This window comes from Centrocercus urophasianus, unplaced genomic scaffold (genome assembly GCF_019232065.1).
Source record: "Centrocercus urophasianus isolate 14NV4802_14NV808 unplaced genomic scaffold, USGS_Curo_1.0 seq_12, whole genome shotgun sequence".
Classification (NCBI taxonomy): domain Eukaryota; kingdom Metazoa; phylum Chordata; class Aves; order Galliformes; family Phasianidae; genus Centrocercus; species Centrocercus urophasianus.
In genome coordinates, this window is record NW_024884364.1 from 10899829 (window position 1) to 10919824 (window position 19996).

A 19996-nucleotide genomic window follows, 5' to 3' on the forward strand; every position below is an offset into this window, starting at 1 on the left:
TAAAAAAAAAAAGTGATTCCTCCACTATAATTGTCATTGGTGCAACCTCAACTTGAATATTATTTACAGTTCTGGTCTCCATAACATCAAAAGGACGCTAAGATCCTTGAAAGCATCCAGAGGAGTGCAACAAAGCTTGTACTAGGACATGCTTTTCAGCCCTACAAGGAAAGGTTGATGGAACTCAGGTTGCCCAGCCTGAAGAACAGGAGGCTGAAAGGTGACCTTGCTGTTCTGAGCATGGCCCAGAAAAAGGGATGCAGATGGAGGTGCTGGGCTCTGCTCATGGGAACCGACGGCAAGATGAAATGACATAGGGCTCTGCCAGAGGAGAGTCAGGTGGGCACTGAGAAATATTTATCATGAGAGTTGTCGAACCCTGAAACAGACTTCCTAGAGATGCCCCATGCCTTACAGTGTTCAAGAGGCATTTAGACAATGCTCTCAGTAACATACTTTAGCTCTGAGTTAGCCCTGAAGTGGTCAACACTGATCAACTTTGAAGGTTCCTCCCCACTATTGTGTTCTATTTAAAAATACATAACATAAAAAACAGCATGTATGTATCATGTGTTACTTTATTATGACCTACAATTAATTTAAAATATTCAGAAACACAAGTTTAGAAGCAAATAAAATAAGAAGGAAACTGAAACATGGAGATATATATATACCAAAGTTTTAGGGAATGGTTAATCCATGCAGTTCCTTTGTACTGCTTTTTTCCCCCCCATCACCAGAGCAGGAGCAAGTCCACACTAATTGAAAAATTAAAAAAAAGATTCTAATTGTCTTTTTTTCCCCCTGAAAGGCCTTCTTGCGTTCACCTAACCTCTCTTCAATCAACAAAGCTATCTGCATCCTAGCATTTACTTTGGGGTTGTCTTTTTATTTAAGATTCTCATTAAAAAAAATCATTAAAAAAAAAAAAGTTTGTTTTAAATATGGCCTTCCCCAATCCTCTTAAAATGGGACTGCTTCCCTGCATTTTTTTCTGCAATAGTAAAATTAGCATAGAATAATAGAATAATAGAATATAGAATATTCTATGGAATCTAATAGAATTATAGAATTACAGAATAATAATGAATGTACACATGCTCAAATTACATCCTCAGAAATACTTTCATACAGGATGGTATCCATTTACTATTATGGACACATGTCAAAAGCGTCATTCAATATTTTCAAATACAGTGTTTTAAACACCGAACAACTTCCACACATCTAAAGACGAATGATTAGAGTCCAGGACATAATTTTCATACAGTTCAGAAGAGGAATTTAGGTCCTTCTTTCCTTCTTGCCCTGACCACGTGTAGATGGGATTTCCTTAAACTCCGTGATATTACCCACATTACTAAAAAGCAGAAGACATGAAAATAAACCTGAAAAGGAAGTAAATATTTTCTGAGAATGTTCGAAGCATAGCTTTTCAGTAGAACTGCAGAAACACAGCTATTCTCAAACATCAAGTGACAGGTTCCCTCTGAACTGTAACAGACCTCAAGTTTGTCTAAGAAGGTAAACATATACCTGTGTAACTTACACTTAATAGTGAACATTTGTCTCCAAGAAACTCTCTGAAACATTGCCAGAATGCACAAAATGAAAAGAGCAGCACTGTGTTCAGAGCAAACTCAAAAATATTCAAGTAAATGCAGACCCAAGTAGAAACAACATTTTTTGCACGTCTGTAGCGAGCAATGTGGATTTTAGTTTATCATCACTGAACACAGCACTTTCTTAAGACTGTTGCTTCAGGTTCAAGTGAGAGGCCACATATTTTTGTTGCTTCTGAGCTGCAGAGCAAACAACTGACATGCTTGAGGAGCTCAGTCCTAAGGGAAAAGATGAATTCTGCCCCCCATAATGAATTCAAAAAGCATTCATTAGAAAGTGACATAATACAGAACAAATATAGATGATTCTAGTGTGAGAGAAGAGAAAGTAAAAGTGAGAAAATAAGCCTTTGGAAATGAGAAATATATACCACCTAAAATATCCAAAGTCATGTAAGTGGACATTGCTGGTGAGACAGTGAATTTACAGTTCCTCTTAAGAGACGCAGGAAGCTTGCATTTCCTGAAGAGTCCCCGAAGAGAATAAACTTATCTATATATTTCCAACTCCGATCTCAAATCACAATCCAAAGCACATCCATGATTCACAAGTTCTTTTAGCCTTAAAAAACTGCTGTCTATCCTGACTTTCACCAAGAATGTTCTCCTGTCTCACAGTCATGTGTGCCTCCTCCTCCTACTTTCTTTCTCTATCTTCTGCACATCTAATTTAACCTTATTCTCAGCCACCCAGAATAACTGTGAAGACCACTGTATTTTTCTGTTTATTTTATCATACAAAGACTGCTCCAAAAGTAGTGTCTCCTATTTTACTGTATTGGCCATGACCTCAGAAGTCGATATTTGTGTTACGGCAGTAGAAGTTGAACCTTCCCACCAATATTTCATTACACGTTGTTGCTGCGTGACCGATGGCAGATCTGACAAAATCTGACAAATGCGGATTCTATCTCTGTCTCAGACTAAGGCTACCAAAAAGCATATTTTGAATGTTGATGATAAGCCAAGGAAACAATCACCTTCTAAAAGCCCCGTTCTCTCTTTATCTCCTTCCCTTTAACCTTTTCTGTTGTCAATCGATCTTTACAGTTATAAACACCACGGGCTTCCACATCACTGCCTCTTCCTCTTTCATCTGTTTCTATCTTTTGGTTTCTCCTTCCACATCAGTTCATACTGATTAGCACGTCTCTGGGCCAGGATGACCACTTCAACCTATAATTTACAGTGTTCAGGCAATATGATGGCTCTTGGGCACTATGAGCATAACAGGAGAACAAGTAATAATTTAAGGGGATCAACAAGGTGTTAAAATCGAGTTTACCCGAGATGTCACTTTTTGACAGTCAAATGTTTTGAAGTTAAGTCTTGCCATGTGATTTGTGCCTATTTTACTGCTGCTTTTCTAAATCCAAGCAACAGAGGCTGTCTGTTACATCCTGTGCCAAACAACACTAACCACAATAGAAACAAGACTACTCAAAATTTTGAAGTAGCAATCTGAAATAAAAAACCCTTCTTCAATTGACACATTTTCCCCTGAGTAACAGTTAAAAGTTTGAGGATTCGGATGAGAAAAAGAAAAAACAACCAAATATCAGATTTTTAAAACAGTAATGTACTTGACCCTACCAGTGAAATAATTTCCATTTCCTCAGAAATGAAAAGGTGGGGGAAATCAATGCATCTAACAATAACAAAAATACTTTTTTTTTTTTTTTTTTTTTTAATATTTCACAGTGAAGAGTAAAACATTAAATAAGAGAATATATGGCACAACTGTGAAAAAATGAAAATATAAGAATATTAGCATTTTGATGCTGATTCATTCTGCAACATGAAGGCAGCCACAAATCACAAACTTCAATAGTTACAAAGCAGCTGCATGACTTCACCAAGGCTTACAACTAAGGGGCTGGAAAGCTCTGTTAGGTCATCTCGCCCACTCTCATTTTCAGTTCAGGATTGCTCCCAGTGGTATTTTGCACATTTTTACTCAGAACAGAAAATAAGTAAAAGCTGTAAGATGCTATTAAAATGAGTGAGGAACCAGGGGAAATTAACATCGAGCACTATGCAGTGATAAAATGCAGATAATGAAGAAGCGATCAGATTATGTTTTATATCCATATTTACAAGCCACTGGGGGTTACTAAAGTATCTATAAACAAATGTAACTGCTGATTACATGCCTTACAATTTCACAGTTCCACTTAGCATTACTGCTTAGCTGTATATTAAACTCTAATTTGAGTCAGAACAACTATAATGGTAAACTCTGTACAGAACGACCTATGAGCAACTCCACTAAAACCACTTGCTCCAATAATTGTGTTCCAGTAACCAGTACAAAATTAGAAGTCACACTTCCTCAGTTTTACCACTTCCTTGCTTTTATCCCTGTCAAACACCTTCCTGATATGTTATTTAATCTAAAATATTGACCTTGTCCTTGGCGTAAACTCTGTATCATTTTATTCCTTACCTTGTTTTCAAGCAGCCCCAGTGTTTTGTTCAGAAGTCTGTCTTCCTCCTCATAGCCAGTGAATAAATACATCAAATAGCTATGCTCTTGGCCACTGCAGACATTATTCAGCCCTTGGCAAGTTCTCACTTATTGCTGGTTTTTGTTTTCACAATGCAAATCCAAAATTCTCTCTATTCCTTCAACTTCATGACAGCTTTTCCTCAGTCAACCTCCTTGACAGAGTCAAGGGGCCTTCCATTTGGGCACTGCTGACATCACTCACCCTGCGATCTGTGTATATACTGTACTTTGCCCTTACAAAGAAATCAAATAAATTCTTCCATTTCTTCCTTCATTATACTGCTGAAGTCCATTGTCTTCCTTCACCCAAATTATCAGTCTCAATCTTCCACCTTGGTTTAATCAGTCAGACCCCTCTCTGTAAATACATAAAACCTATATTCTTCTTATCAGGCCCATTCTAAACATCCTATCACTTCTGAGGCTTCCTCATCTCCTCTGAAACATGCATCTCTAGAAATACTTACAACTCCTCTGACTATTTAACATTTTATTTATTCTGCACTCTGCCTATGTATGTGCTGATGATTTCCGTTATAAAGTTTGTTGCATCTCTCACAAGCTCCACAGCATTCTTTCGCTCCCAGACTTCCTAGCTAATGATATTACCTACAAGTTTTGTAACGGTGATTCAGGAATACAAAAATTGAGGAGGGATTTGAAAATCAAGGATTTCTAGAGTTCTCGGCACCCTGTTCTGTTGAAACCATTTAATTTCTTTGCTGAGATCTTCTCTCCACAGGACATTCAAAGAGCAGCTATGTAGGTTCCTCTGGAAGTAATGCCTCCTATTCATGCTCATAGAAACTACAACAGATATAGTGAGCAGAAGACGACTACTTGATAGAGAAAATTCTCCACAACAATATAGTATTTTTCAAGATAATCACCACTACTAGCTATGCATTTTTGCCAGTGGTGAGTAAGAACCTGCATGCCATTCTTGTTAAAATCCGCACTAGTAGAGGTGACCAACTCTTTCACAGCTGCTATGACAACACCACTGCTAGGAAAGTGTTGCCCACACAGTCCATCTTTCATCCACCCAAACAGATCAAAGCCAGAAGGCATCAAAGGCAGACTATACAGTGGGTATAGTAGAACAGCTCAGCCAAGAACAGCAATGTGCTCCATGATCTTCAGACTGGTCAGAGGCCTGGCATTATCATGGTGCAAAGAAAGGTTGCCTTCTTCTCCTGTCCGACTCTGGAGGTTTGAGCCTTCAGTTTGGTCAGCATCATGACACGGCAGTCAGAGTTAATGGTTTGTCCAGGTTGTAGAAAATCCAAAAAAAGGATCACGCATTTCCTATGCCAAAAGACACAGCATATCAATTTACCCAATGAGGGCTGTGTTTTGAACTTTTACTCCAATAGGTAATACATAAACTGCCTTTTTGACTCCAGCTCATTTCAGGGAATTAAATCCAGGAAATTGTCACCTTCGGCCTTATATTGGTTCAATATATCCTGACAAACTTGAATACTCTGTTATTTCTGTTCCCATGTGAGCATTCATGGGAGCCATCTGGCACAAACTTTGTCTCCAACATTGCCACCACTGTTTCCAATGCACTGATTCAGCTCCACACACAATTTCCTGGTTGTAATCCACCAATTAATGTGGATGAGCTGTTCAAGATGCTCTTCATTTTGTAGTATGCACGGCTGTCCAGAATATGGCTTGCCTTTCACATTGCAGTCATCACTGCTGAAAAAACACCACCCACTGCCTCACTGTGCTCACGTACATTGTTTGGTCAACATTCAGCAAGCACCGATGAATCTCAATTACTTGTCATTTTTTCTGCATGGAGGATTTCAATGATACACCTTTGCTTCATGCACACTTCCATGTAAGACTGCCATCTGTTACACAGCAACAAGAGGTAAGGGAATATTGGTGGGAAGGTTTAATCTCTACTGCCATTCTACCAACATCAACCTCTGGGGTCATGGGTCAACAAAATAAATTAGGAGGCATTACTTTCAGAGCAACTGCCGTATAAATACATATATATATGTATTTATATATATATATACTTATATAAATATATATAATATATATTTATATATATATATACTTATATAAGTATTGTAGACTTTCAATAGTTAACCTAGCCATTTATTCTACTAATGAGTTCAAAGTCACATGAACCCACACCTGACTCGCTTTAAACACTGAAGTAATGGTTGCACCTTATATTACTGTTTAATAATGGGCTGAATAAACTTCTGCTACAGCAGCATAGTTTTGCAGTAAGTATTCAGACAGACATATGTAACAAAACTACAAAACTTAGAGCTCCTCACTTGTTAAGGAAGAGTGGTGAAAGACTTCAGATACAGAAAAAAATAATTACAAATTGGGCTCTTTCAAATTATATATTTATTCCTCAGCAAATTAAAAAAAACTTTATTTCTCAGCAACTTAAAATACGCTGCTTTTTCTTCTGCTACAGTTTATCCATAAGAAGCAAAGATAAAGTGGAACTTACTTTTAATTTACACTCCATTCTTGAGCAGAATTACTTACTGACCTCAAAATAAGAGCTTTGAAAACAAGCAAGGAGTCCAGGCTAGCCTCAGAAAACAGAAATGCATCCAGGGCATATGTGATATAATTCCTCTAGCACTTCTCCATTTGCAGCATTTACCTTACAAGACTTGGAGGTTTAACAAAGCCCAAGAGGCATACCCCTAGGAGGTCATGTTAAAAACAGATTTTATCATTTGTTTGCAACAACCTAAATCTTCATGTAGGCTTTGCTTTTAGGGAAGTGATACTAAATTATTTGCAAGCTAATTTGTCATAACAGGCCCACTGTAAAAGATGTTGCTCAAAGGCATACCTGCCATATATTTCTAAATGGATTAGAAGTCAATTAATGTTTAAAAAGCTCTGGGCATTTTGTTTAATGAAGAGATTAACTGTAATGCCAAAAAAACCCCTTCTCATCTGTCTGAAATACATGTTGTTACATGCTTTACAGTTACTTAAGCACAAAAGTGAGAAAATGCAAGGCTCCATGCACATATCAATTCCTCACTGTTTAGAAGACAGGCAAATGAGTTCATTTTAACAGAAACTGTAGTTGTTACCTAGTTTGAAAATGCAGATAGAACTCAAATAAATAAATAAATAAATAAATAAATAAACATAAAACCAAGGTTACATATGCTGATTTCCTCCAAACTGACAGGATTCCAGAGCATTTTTGGTCCATGGATGCTTTAACAAACATTAAAGTGGAGGTACACACAGAAGGTGTGATGGTACAGCATATGTGGAAAGAAAAAAGTTAAGTATTGAGAATTCATATTTAAGTTGTCTATATTGAGAAATTTAGATAAGAAACAGTAAAAGCCCGTGGTCCTGAAAAGGATTAGAAAGAAGCACTTCAGGAGATGAGTCAAGGAAGAAAAGAGTTAAGTGAGAACAGACAGAAAGGCAGCAGCAGAGCTCAGCTATTCAGATGGACTGATGAAGTTTAAAAGTTCTTATCAGTCTTGTTCTGATAAAAACTTATTTGTATGTTACTGTATCCTGCTGTGTGACAACTTGTGCACCTGGTATTGTGTCAGTTCCCAAGGAAAATGGCAGGACCATAAACCTGAAGTGAAACACTTGAATCTCACATAAAAAATATAAGTTAGCAGACAAATGCAAAGAGGAATGTAATAGTGAATAGAGAAGATGAAGAGGCTGATTATGATCAGATAACTGACAGCCAGAAACAGCAGCTTGCAGAAGATGCGTAAATCTCAGTGACAGAAATGGAACTTGCAATCAAGACAGTAGGATAAGGTCATTCAAGGATAGAGTCCAACACAAAAGGAGGACCAGGAGGTGAAGATTTGCTAAGCAAAGGGAAGAAAAAAGAAACCAGACATTTCATGCAGATGATCACAGTTAAATCATCTTTCAAAAATACTTTTTTTTTCTTTTGACTGACACTTTAAAAAGTTCTAAGCAACAGAGACTTAATTTAATCTTTTCTAGGCTTTTTAAAGATATTCTAAGAAATTGTCATAAGCAAGACAAAACATGGCCAAATTCCTTTCCTTTAACAATAACCAAAAAGAGACTGATTTAATGACTTGATCATATTCAAACTACTTATACAAGAAAGAAATTTGTTAGAAGACTGAAGTTACCAGACCACACTGAAATGAAACCTAAAAGCTAGAAACTAACAGTAGCTGCATTTACACTAGCAAAAGAGAAAAAAAAAAAAAAAAAAGGAAATGAAACTCTTGTAAATTCACACAGTCAAATTACTTCACAAATGTGCCAACCCACAAGATATCAGACTTGATCATAAAGCAGCTCCATTGCAAAGTATTTCTCTACATGAGAAAGATCAAGCTGTGAATCTTCTATTCACCTACATCTTAAATTCTCACTTATCTACAAGTATCACTCAGCATTCATTTTATGACACACTCTTAGAATACTAAATTTCTCCAAAAACTTCTTTTGATAAAACCTTCCACCATATCTCCAGTTACTGAACCCCTTTCCTGTGACAGAACTTGAACAAAAGAAAACATTACTCATTTAAAACTGTAGGTAGTACAAAGAAAAAATGTTCAATATTAAGGAATAAAACAAATTACTTCATTTATAGTAAGAAAGTTATACATGGGATATGAAAAAACATACTGTCCATGACATCAATAATAGGCTCCCAATTCAGACTTTGGACTTATCAAACGTAGAATATACATAATACAAAGTATCGTGACTTGCCACATATCTCACAAAAACAGTTTCTCTTCACCCCAGAATGAAACTAATAAACTTCACGTAAGCTAGTCCAATTTATGATCAGTCGTAAATGCCCTTGGAAGAACTGCCCATGCATTTTTATTCACCTTTTGAATGATTTACAGCATTGCAACAAAGCTGCTAATAATAAATTCACCAATTTCACCTAATTTAAAGAGTTGGAGGAAAAAATATCTTTAAAATGTTCGGTCACATACTTCAAACTATTTGAGTTTGTGAAAATACCATTCCTTAAGATTACAAACAGTTAATAATCGTGTGAAGCATTTGTACTTACTTGTCTCCAAAGAACTTCCTCCAGAAATCTGCAGCATCTGCTTTGGTGATACGAAAGTTATCACCCTGGAATTGGCCATTTGGAAAAATAGCCTTGATTTCTGCTAGCATGTGGCTGAAGATGAGGGACAGCTTAGTCAAGTTTCTCCTGTGGATTTAATAGAAAAAAAAAAAAAAAAAAAAAGTAATTTTTAAACTTGAATAGATCATTCAGAATCTCATCTATCTTGTATATTTGTGTAAAAATCACCATCTGACAAAACAGAAACATGGTACTTTCTACTGAAAACACATCAAACAAGTACAAAGCAGTAGTATGTGTTTGCACGCACTTCTCAGTGCGTATTTATCATAGGTCTCCCTGAATATAGATCAAAACCAAAAGAAAAACCCCATAAAATTTATTTTTATATGTGACATCAAAACTATTTTAGTCCAGGTTTCTAAAAATATAAATATGGCACATAACTAGCTTTACTCTTCTTTCCTATGACAATTGTATTCTTTTTATTCTATCCAGCTTTTTCATACTGGAGCCACTTCATATTTTTCTCTTACATGCCTCCTCTTTAGTTAAAGCTTACTTTCAATTTTCACTGCCACGTTAGAAACAAAATCAAACTTCTTTTTTGGCTACCAGTCCATTTTCATAAGATATCCAGACTTCATGTCAGTTCAGCAAAAAAAATGTATTTTTTTGCATAGAAATCTCAGTTAGTGAAAATAACACTGCATCCTTAAATGTAGATCATCCTTGACTACAGAAAAAACTGTGGGAGATGGTAGGGAGATGAGAAGGAAGAATGATGTAGAAATCTTTAGGAGATTTTCCTCCTGTAGATTTCTTTGGATATGCTAGCAATAAAAAGAGATACTTCCCCATTTGATATATTCAACAGAAAAGACCCAGGAGACTGACCAGCTTCTAATACAGAATTAGTGTTCTTACATATCTTTAATAACACAGAAATGCTCTGCTTCAAGCCCATTCATCTGTCACGATCTCCAGTACTACTTCACAAAGCTTCACACATTTTAATGAAAAATCAAAATAAAATTATGCTTATCAACCATGCAGTTAATAACTGCTTACATACAGTATTTTAAATAAATTCAAAGTTATTCATGAGTCCCTAGCCATATTAAAAAAAAAACAAAACAAAACAAGATTCAAGTGATAGATTTTTACACGTGCATACCAAACAGGTTCCAAAATACAAATACCAATTCTTCATTCTCAAAATAGCAGATTGACTTGCCAGGGTCTTCCTAAAAGAACTCTCATTTTAGCATTGAAGTAGTAATTACTTCAGCCAAATTTTTGTGCAGCTTATAATAGAGATTCCTGAGAAGCTGTACTGCAGATCTCCCTACAGGTTTTGCTATGAGGGAACATAGGATAAAGACAGCTATTTTGAAAATACAAGCAACTTTAAAAAATTTTAAAAAGGTCTGAATCTAGTGAGGAGGAAGAGTATATCCATCAGAACAACTGTAGGACTAATGCTTTAAGTCCTTTAATTCCTCCAGTATAATCAGATGTCTGTAATTACGATGCTCAACTGTTCCTCATTTTCTGGATTTGTTCCTTGCTATCCCCCTTCCTGTTTCCTTTGTACTTTAATTGCACACACATGTTCTTTATTATTTTATTCCTCAGAACTCAATCCTGATGCACAGAAAAAGCAACAGCTATTTTAATGTGGCTTCATCAGCCTGACTTAGACTCAAGATCAGGCAAGAACCCTCCTATGCCTAGGACGGATGAGAACATCATTCAGCACAAGTTTTAACAGAGCTCTCCCTTGGCTGACACACAATGTATATGTCTACATTGTCTACAGTTGCAATTTACTGTGCTGCAGGGGTTCTTTTCAGGTACGAATTTGCCAAGTGAACTATTATATTACAAAGCTTGTTGGATTTGTGAGGCTTCAGCAAACTAAAGGATGAAGTCATGCAAGGCTCCACCTGGGGCACCCTCCCTGCACTGTCAACAGAAGGCACTTCCTTGCCTGGAGGGCAGCATGTGGCTGCACACACATGCACTGCCTGACAGGCACAGCTGCACGGTGTGGGACCAAATCAACTATTGACAGGAACTTGCCAGCAAACCTCCAGAACAATCATGACAGGACTGTATCTGAACCACAAACTCTGGCTTGAACAAGGCCAGTCATGACGTGTATAAGCACGCTTCTGCTTCAAGTCAATTAGATAAAGAGGAGTTGAGAGAAAACTGTCTCTGGTCAATGTTCATATAAATGGGAAAAAATAGTTTAGCATCAAACTAAGATATCTTTCTTTCTGATTGCAAAGCTGAAACTTGACACAATTTAGAACCTTATCTGAGCCTGAACATACACCACAGCATGTATAAACAGCAAATTCTCAATCATTTGTATATATATGGTATATACATATATATAGCTGTTTCTTCCTTAATTATGGTTCTTGCTGTACTAGATGATTACTGCAAGTTCCTCATATCAAATAACGATAAATTATGTTGCCTTAACATTCCACTTACACATTTTTCTTCAAAACTGTAAAGCACGTACTGTACCCTTTCTGCTTAGATATGTTTACATGATACCAGAGTTCAGTTACCTACGGGACATACAAAGCTCAGCAATTTCAGGAATGCTTTTCAAGAGTAATGCAAGGTACAGAGATGAAGACATCAGGACAAGCCACCAATTCTCTGTACTCATGCACTTTTCTCACCTGACCATGGTTATCTGTTCTAGCATAGGTACTTTCGCTATTCTGTGGAGTGCCTTCCCAGACATCACAAGATGCATATAACCACCTGGATCCCTCTGAAGCTCTGTTCTCTATGTTAAGATAATTCCTTTTTCTTCCCTCATATCAAGATGGATCAGTATCAAAACTTCTCCAGCTTATTCCCCATGCATAAGCGTAAGACAAGGTATTCAAATTCTAACTATATGAAAACTAACAACTAAACCCATCAATTTTGTCTTGATGAATAATCCTAAAGAAAGACATTGAGGTCAATTTTAGCCACCCATATTGAGTCTCACTGACAACACAAAACAAAGGAAACCAATCCTGCCCAAGTCAGGTCAGCGTCTCTAACTTAATGCTGGATTGTTTTCTCATTACAATGTGGAATACTGCAATGCAGAGCACAATGTGAACACAACCTTGTACTGGAGTCTGATGGCACACATTCTGATTGGCAGAATCAAGCTCTGGAGTGACCTTTCGACATAAATCCCAGCAGGGGAGAGACATCTTAATAGATCATACAGGAGCAACACTTCATTTAAAAAGCAAAAGTTATCCAATTAATAGGGAAACAATGGTTTTAATGCCTGAGAAGCTGCATTCAGGGTTTACGGTTACATTATACTTCCAGTGGCAACCTGGAGCAAGCTGAAGGTGCGCTTTGTTTCCTCAGCTGTTTTGTGCCTGATTTAGAGTAAAAACATCTACTTCATTTATGTACAGAGAATGGGTTTCATGCTGATGAGAACAATCTTATTTGATTCAAATTCCTGAAAAATAACACTGCTTTGTTTTAGAAAATTGAGCTGACATAATCATTTTTCACAATTTAATTGCTATTTAATTGTGGTAAGATTTAAGAATATTTTAACTGTAAATTACAGTAGATCAACTGCATTTTATGTAACAGATATTGTTGGTCTCTTCCACATTATCTGCAACATATTCAACACCTGTTACTGGATGATTTCTCTATAATTCATGGTTAGCTTTTGCTAACTCTCTTCTGCTAACTCAAGCTGATGCCATACAGCTCAACCCTCTTGCAGAAGTTTACTTCTGAAGTATCAGTTCTTCAGTCATACTCAGTTGTTTGTCAGACATGTTTGTACAGTTAATGCCGAGCATCAAATTTGCATATTCTGGACAATGTATTTAAAGCCTGCTGTAAGCTCTGAATTCACTCCAGAATGCCTAAGATACAAAGATGAAAAATCAAATTTTCAGTTGGCACAAACTTACAGCTTGGATCAGTAAACATATTTTGGTTAGTCAGAAGAAGGAAACATTTTCTTAATTTCAGAATTACCCCCTTTTGAAGTAATAAATCAACAGCAAGCTTTCTGAAAAACAGATGGTAAAGACTGAAAAGAAGAATCTTGAGTTTGTTCACTTTTCTGTAAAATGTATCTTCTGAATCATTTTTCTCTTCAACTTTACAAAGTGAGGGTAGGCTAGAGATTGCTGCAATGATTTCAGAACAGCAGTTCTCACATGCCCAGCTATAAACAATTTGAAAATAAGGCTCACTAATGGAAATATTACAACATCCTTGCCATAACCAGGCCAGGCTGCTAGAGCAGAAGCATCTAGCAGTAGAAGGTCTGAAGCAGTCCTGTTCTCCTGGATCTATAAAACAAGAAAGCGAGGCACGACCAGCATGCAGTTAAGTTTTGGATGTTTCAACTTCCTAGCTGCTGCATGAAAGCTAATTTTACTTTTGGCAATATGGTCTAGCAAACAGAAATGGATAGGGAATTAGGCTGCATCATTTCCTTTCAGTCACCACCCTGATCAATGAGGTGGGTTGAACACCTGTGTCCTGCATTTACTGCCTGCATATGAGGAGGAATGAAATAAAATACTCAGAGCTCCATACAAACACAGTTGACAGAATCAGCATATAAATAAATACACAAAGCAAAGCATACACCTGGATCCTACATCCTTTGTAATTACTGGATTTCACAGACTATGATCAAAACATAGTGATTTTTAGCAATCTCTAGCTAGATCTCACCTTCAAAATTGAGAACGCATGAGCCTGCTTAAATATTGTTCTACTTCCATGCTTGCAAATCGCTTTGTCCCATGAAAGTGATTATTTTTGTTTTGAAAGACATACATTTCTAGCCAAAAGAAATATGATATATTAAAAAAAAAAAAATCAGACTGTTCAACTTTTCAGATACATTATTTCAAAAATTAGATTACCACCAGGTTTCCTTCATTTCACTTAACTTCTAATATCTCTGCCCCCACATACATACTCCCTTTTTCTATGCAGCTATCTGCTATAACAAACAATATATCAAATCTCCAAGTTCATAATGTATTTCAGTTGCAGGCACAGAAAAAAAACAGCCTTTTTTAGGGCTAGAAAGAGATCTGTTTGGCAAACTATTTTCCAGATAGATCTGACAGAGAAGTGGACTAGTCTATCAATAAAGAAAATTCTTCCGCAACTCATACTTCAGATACAAGGACAAAGAAAGCTCTGTTAGCTGGCAAAAGTGCAAGTCATAATTGCTCATGAATGAAGATAAAAGAAAGCTTGAAAAGCCTTCAAAAGGTGAATGTTGATTTTAACTTTTAGAATCCAGTCCCCTTCAAAATATTAAAGCTTCAAAATTCAAAGCATATGTATAGAGCTCATTTCACCTAATTAGTTATATTTAAAACAGATTTCTGATCCATATGCTCAAGTTGTAGTAAAATACAGGGATCATACAAAATACACAATACTAATTAGAACTAAGGAACAGAATATAATCTCGTGATTCAAATACAAAAGAGGAAAGTTAAGACCTGGCTCTTCCACTCTGCTCCTTGAGAATTTTTCATTTATATTTTGTGATCCAGGCTTCCAAAACATTTCCTATTTGTACTTTTCCATCACAAGGAAAATCATAGCTGCCCCCAAATGCTTTTGATGGGTTATACTTCTAACATCAACTAATGACAACTGACAAAGAAATGTACTATGATCAGGATAAATTATACACAAAAAAAAAATCTGAACAAATACTCAAATTTCAGATCTACGAAAGGCACACGTATAACTAAAAGAGACCTATGCGACTAACAGCTCTTGATTATCCAGTACAATCCTTACTCATTTATCCCCTGTTCTCTCCCAGAATTCCCCCTTTCTCAGACAGTAAATACTAACTAACAAAATGGGAATGTTGCTGATTTAGAAAGCTACAGGTGTACAACAGTCATCTAGTCTTAACTAAGGATCTCTCCTTAGCATTTCAGAGGAGGTAAAGGAAACTGAAGGTTCCTGTCAATACATCTGTGGAGAAAAATCCTGTCTACCATCATTCTTGGCAAGTGGTTAAACACTCGATCTGTGCATTCATTATTTTTAAAAGCTATATAAAGGTAGAGTATTGCTCAGAGATCCAAGTACGTGGGCCTATATTCTTGGGAATAAGAATAAACATGAGCTCCATTTACTACTTGTGTCACTGACTTATAGAAGAGATGGAGACAAATGACTGGATTTTTTTTTGCTTTTTGTTTTTTTCATCTATAAAGCCTAGGGGAAAAAAAAAAGACTTTTAAATATGGTGAGATTGTTAATGGATTGTTAAATTCATCATATGCTAAACAAGAAAAACAAGCACAAACTTGTAAGAAACCAGATGTAGACAACTATTTTACTTGAAACCTGAATTGACTGAGCTTGTCAGGAGTAGAAAAGCACCACTCTTCTTCTATTATTTCTCATTAGCCACAATCTGACATACCAGGAGTACTGTGCAAGTCTGCTGATGTTCTGTTATTCATGATGGATAGTAAAAGTTAAAAATGGCAGACTGAGTAAGATTTGAGTAATGATGTTCTAGGAAACAAAGAAATCTGATCACAACGTCACCTGAAAGTTTCCTCCATCTTTTCATTTGCTTAAAAATCATGTCACATTGCCAAGAACCAAAATTAAAATTGCCAGATGCTTTATCATTCGCCTTACTAGGAATCAGGATGAAATCCACTTCTAAGGAAAAGATTAATCTAGCCAAGTACCAGATCTGGAGGTTTGGTGGCTCTGCCTGTGGCAAGGGGGTTGGAACTTGATGATCTTTGGGATCACTTCTAAGCCAAGCCATTCTATGATTCTATGATATACCCTTCTCTAGTAGCAATGGTGATCCTTTTGCTCTTGTATTTTGAAGACCAGACAAAATTCTTAAGAAATACACTTCATGTTTCAGAAGTGGTTATCATCAGCTTCTCTTGCTTCTGTAGGAATTCTCTGCCCCATTTATGCAAAAATAATTAACATAAAATAACTTCGTAGAGGAAATTGAACATAAATACAAAGGAAGGAAAACGCAGAACATTTCTCCAAATCTAACAATACAAACACAAAAGCTGTATACATGTTTATTTTCATTTATGAGTTGGTGTAGCACTGGGCCTGCCAACCTCTCTTAAGCAAAGCCCTGTGCAAGGATTAAATTTGATTTTTAACAAACAAACACTTCATACTACAGCAATTATCAATAGCTCTTCTAGGCAAGGCTTCACTGCCCACATTCTGAAAATTTCACTACTTTCAGCTGTATTCAAAGCATGTTATCCGAAGCACATGAATGTCTCAAGGTACTTTTAGATCTACTTCCACCTATTTTCACAACAGTTGTTGAGTATACTATGAGTAACAGACATATCCAACAAAATGAAAACACTGAGCATTAGCAGGAATTAAAGTCACAAAGGAAACATACTTTGCATAAACCATAATGGAACTTGCAAAAAAAAAAAAAAAAAAAAATAGTGTCTAGTCATGGTGAAGATTAATCATTTTTCCCATATATAGTTCTCTTTAATTACTTACACAAAATGACAATAGAGGTCAAAAATTACTCTAGAGAATGCTAGTAGAAATAAATTTGAATTAAATTCTTCTTACTTACTTACTTATTTATACTTACAAGTATAAATACTTTACAAAGGACAATCAATTCTATTGCAATATAGGTAGTAATATAAGCTAGAGATAATAGATTTTACTACTTTTTTTTTTTGCTTAAGCTGTTATATCATTCTAAAAAATATGATTTAGCATAATTAATTTTATATGCACAGAGATAAGAAACAAAAAGTGGATGCTGGTTGATTTAATTTTATTTACTATTTTTAAAACCATTGCTTTTACACTACTCTCTTGCCCATCCATATTAACTCATTATTAGGCATTGTTCTGCTTCCTCTATCCCCTTGTAAACAGATGTCTTTGTCAACCAAGATCTAACGTTATTAAATTACTGTTGGGTTACACAAAGTCAAAATCTGCATCTTCAAACATAACTGAAGTTATAGAACCTCCCAGGGAATTAGGCTGTCTCTTTTTGAAAACTGAATTACCTATCTGAATTTATTAATATGTAAAAAAAAAAAAAATAAAAAAAATAAAAAAAATAAAAAAAATTAAAAGAGTAAATTAGCATGAAAAACATAGGAAGTACTAAATATACAGTCTAATACTTAAATAAACACTTTGCAAAAATTAGCCATCTTTTAAAGGCAGAGGCATGGTCAGTATAATTTTACAGTAACTGATTAGAACAGTAGACATCTTGAAGTTCGTTGAAATGTGAGTAATATGGAAACTACAGCTATCACATCCTATGTTTATAATCACACTCTTTGAAGTGCATTCAGTATACAGTTTTGCATACTGGTATGCAATAAATCACGCAGAAGTTATCTTTACCACTAATAACAAGACAGAAAAAAGTAGCAATTAATGGATTTCTAGGAATTTAAACAAAATTAAATGTCCTATTTTGACTTGCATTACTGTTATTGTGATGGGGATAACTTGTCATTTTGCTGCTAGCTGAAAATCTCTTTCAAGATACTAGTGAATTCTTTTATTTAGATGTAAAATATAAAGATTACATGTGATAGTTTGTTATATAAAGCAGAATTGGACAAATATATTTATGATGTGCCAACAAACAGATTACTCAAACTGATATTCATCCATCTTAGGAGTGTTAATAAACTGCTTCCAAATAACACATCCTATTTTCTAGCTAGAAGAAGATGATCAATTAGTTACAAATTTTCAGAAACAACAGCATTATTCCAATTGCACTTGAAGTTCCTTCACATCAGTGTTTTTTCTTGGGATTTTTTTTTTTTTTTTTTTTTTTTTTTTTAACTGGACAGAAAAGATTTGCTAGCAAACTACACACATATGTTGCTGTAATAGAATGATTCACAGCAGGTTGGTTTTCGCGTGGTCTAAAATATATGTTATTTACCAGAAAGGAAGTCCAAGTGAGAGTAATAATATTGCTAAATTACACACTGAAATATAATAATCAGCCTTCAAACCACAACTCAAGTAATTCCTAGAATTAAAAGTTATTGAGTTCCTATCAAAGTTATAATAAAAATTCCCATTTCCTCTGATGCACTTTAATCAAATCCACTTGAAGTCATTCATCAAAAAGAATTTAAACATTACTTAGTACAGAAATACAGCATGTGTGCAATATTCAGCTATGGCATACCCAAGAAGTGCGACATTAATGCATACTGCATGGAAATATACAAAACACGATTGTACAGAAACTGCTGTGGAATGATCACTGAGATAATTTACTAGGAGAAAGTAAAGTGATTTTCATTCAAAGAGCAATAAGCTTCCATCTCTGGCCAAAGCAGTAAACAGTACATATCTGCCCTTTTCGCTTTCATATATACCCTGAACAAATCAGAAGCCCATCTATTTGCACATCAGGACCACTCTTAAACCACTTATAACCAGATACGTTGCTGCCAGGTTATGTTGGGAACATCATCTGTATAGAATAGCAAGGAAAGAAAAAGGAAAAGGAAAGAAAAATCAAATACTTGTTTTTGAATTCTTGCTTGACATAGTTTCACAATGCTATTCCAACTTAAAGCCCATGAAGATCAGATCAGTAGACATGCGATAGGACAACTGGGAACTATCTATTTGGCACCAATTAGGAATACAGCACAGACATTTAGAAAAAGTCTAACAGATTTCCTCTCTATAGCAAGGTGGGTGATTTCACACTAACTAGAGAAAATATATATACTTAATAGATCTGACTGAAGTATTTCCATTAGTAATTTGTTTGAGTAAAAGTAGGTGCTAAACCCTTTGTAGCTAGACAGATAATTGCATATTTTTCATGAAAATTGAGGCAGACCGTAACTTCAGGAAGAACTGGTATCAAATGTCAGAATAAAAATTCTCCATAGAGATTTAAAAAATGGATTTTCCTTCCTCTTAACTCCACATCTCCATGAGGAGGTAGGTAAAAGGGCAAAATGAACAAGTTCCCTGAGAAAAAACTATCTTCCTATTCTGAAGCAAAATTATCAATGAAGAAATTTATACTCTGACCTTAGTAACTACTACATTAGTAAACAAGGGTCATTGCCCCTGCTTTCACACAGTGGTGGTACATTTGTATGTGGGCACAATGAGTCATACTCAAAGATTTTGAAGAAAACTACATCACCATGGCCTGAGGGGGAACATTGTTGCATAAAAAAAATAATTGGGCTATAGAAACAGGAAACACAGGGCAAACATTAAGGGTCCATGTTTGAAATGGAGGCAAGTGCTGCTGAGTTATAGAGATCAGCTCTGTTCAGCGTGAGAGAAGCGAGCAGTGAGGTGACAAAGTTGGCTGATTGCACACAGCTATTCAAAGGCTCTAAGGCTGACAGCTAACTTCTAACAGCTGTGGACTGAACAACAACAAAAAAAATCAGATAAAGTTCAATATATGTGAAGGCAAAACAACACAGTAAAAAATAATCTCAACACGAAGAAAAAATGGAAGGCTCTGTGCTGACCATTACAAGACAGAAGTAAGACTTTGGAGTAGATACATAACAATATTGATTCAGTGCTTACAAGCAATAAAAAAGCAAATCAAACTACCAATTATTAGAAAAGGAACAAAAGAACAAAAAAGCAAATTGTGTTACCATATCAGACTGTGACTGTGCTACCATATCAGATCACAGACACTTCATATCA

At 35.7% G+C, this 19996-nt stretch overlaps 1 protein-coding gene across 3 annotated transcripts in view; it reads right to left on the bottom strand.

Moving 5' to 3' along the window:
- Positions 1-19996, bottom strand: part of CBLB (Cbl proto-oncogene B) — a 123736-nt gene that overhangs the window by 52452 nt on the left and 51288 nt on the right. For all 3 annotated transcript variants that reach the window (XM_042809892.1, XM_042809895.1, XM_042809894.1), the window contains exon 4: positions 9200-9346. In XM_042809892.1, the coding sequence (XP_042665826.1) occupies positions 9200-9346 (147 nt within the window). The remainder of the gene's footprint in view (positions 1-9199; positions 9347-19996) is intronic.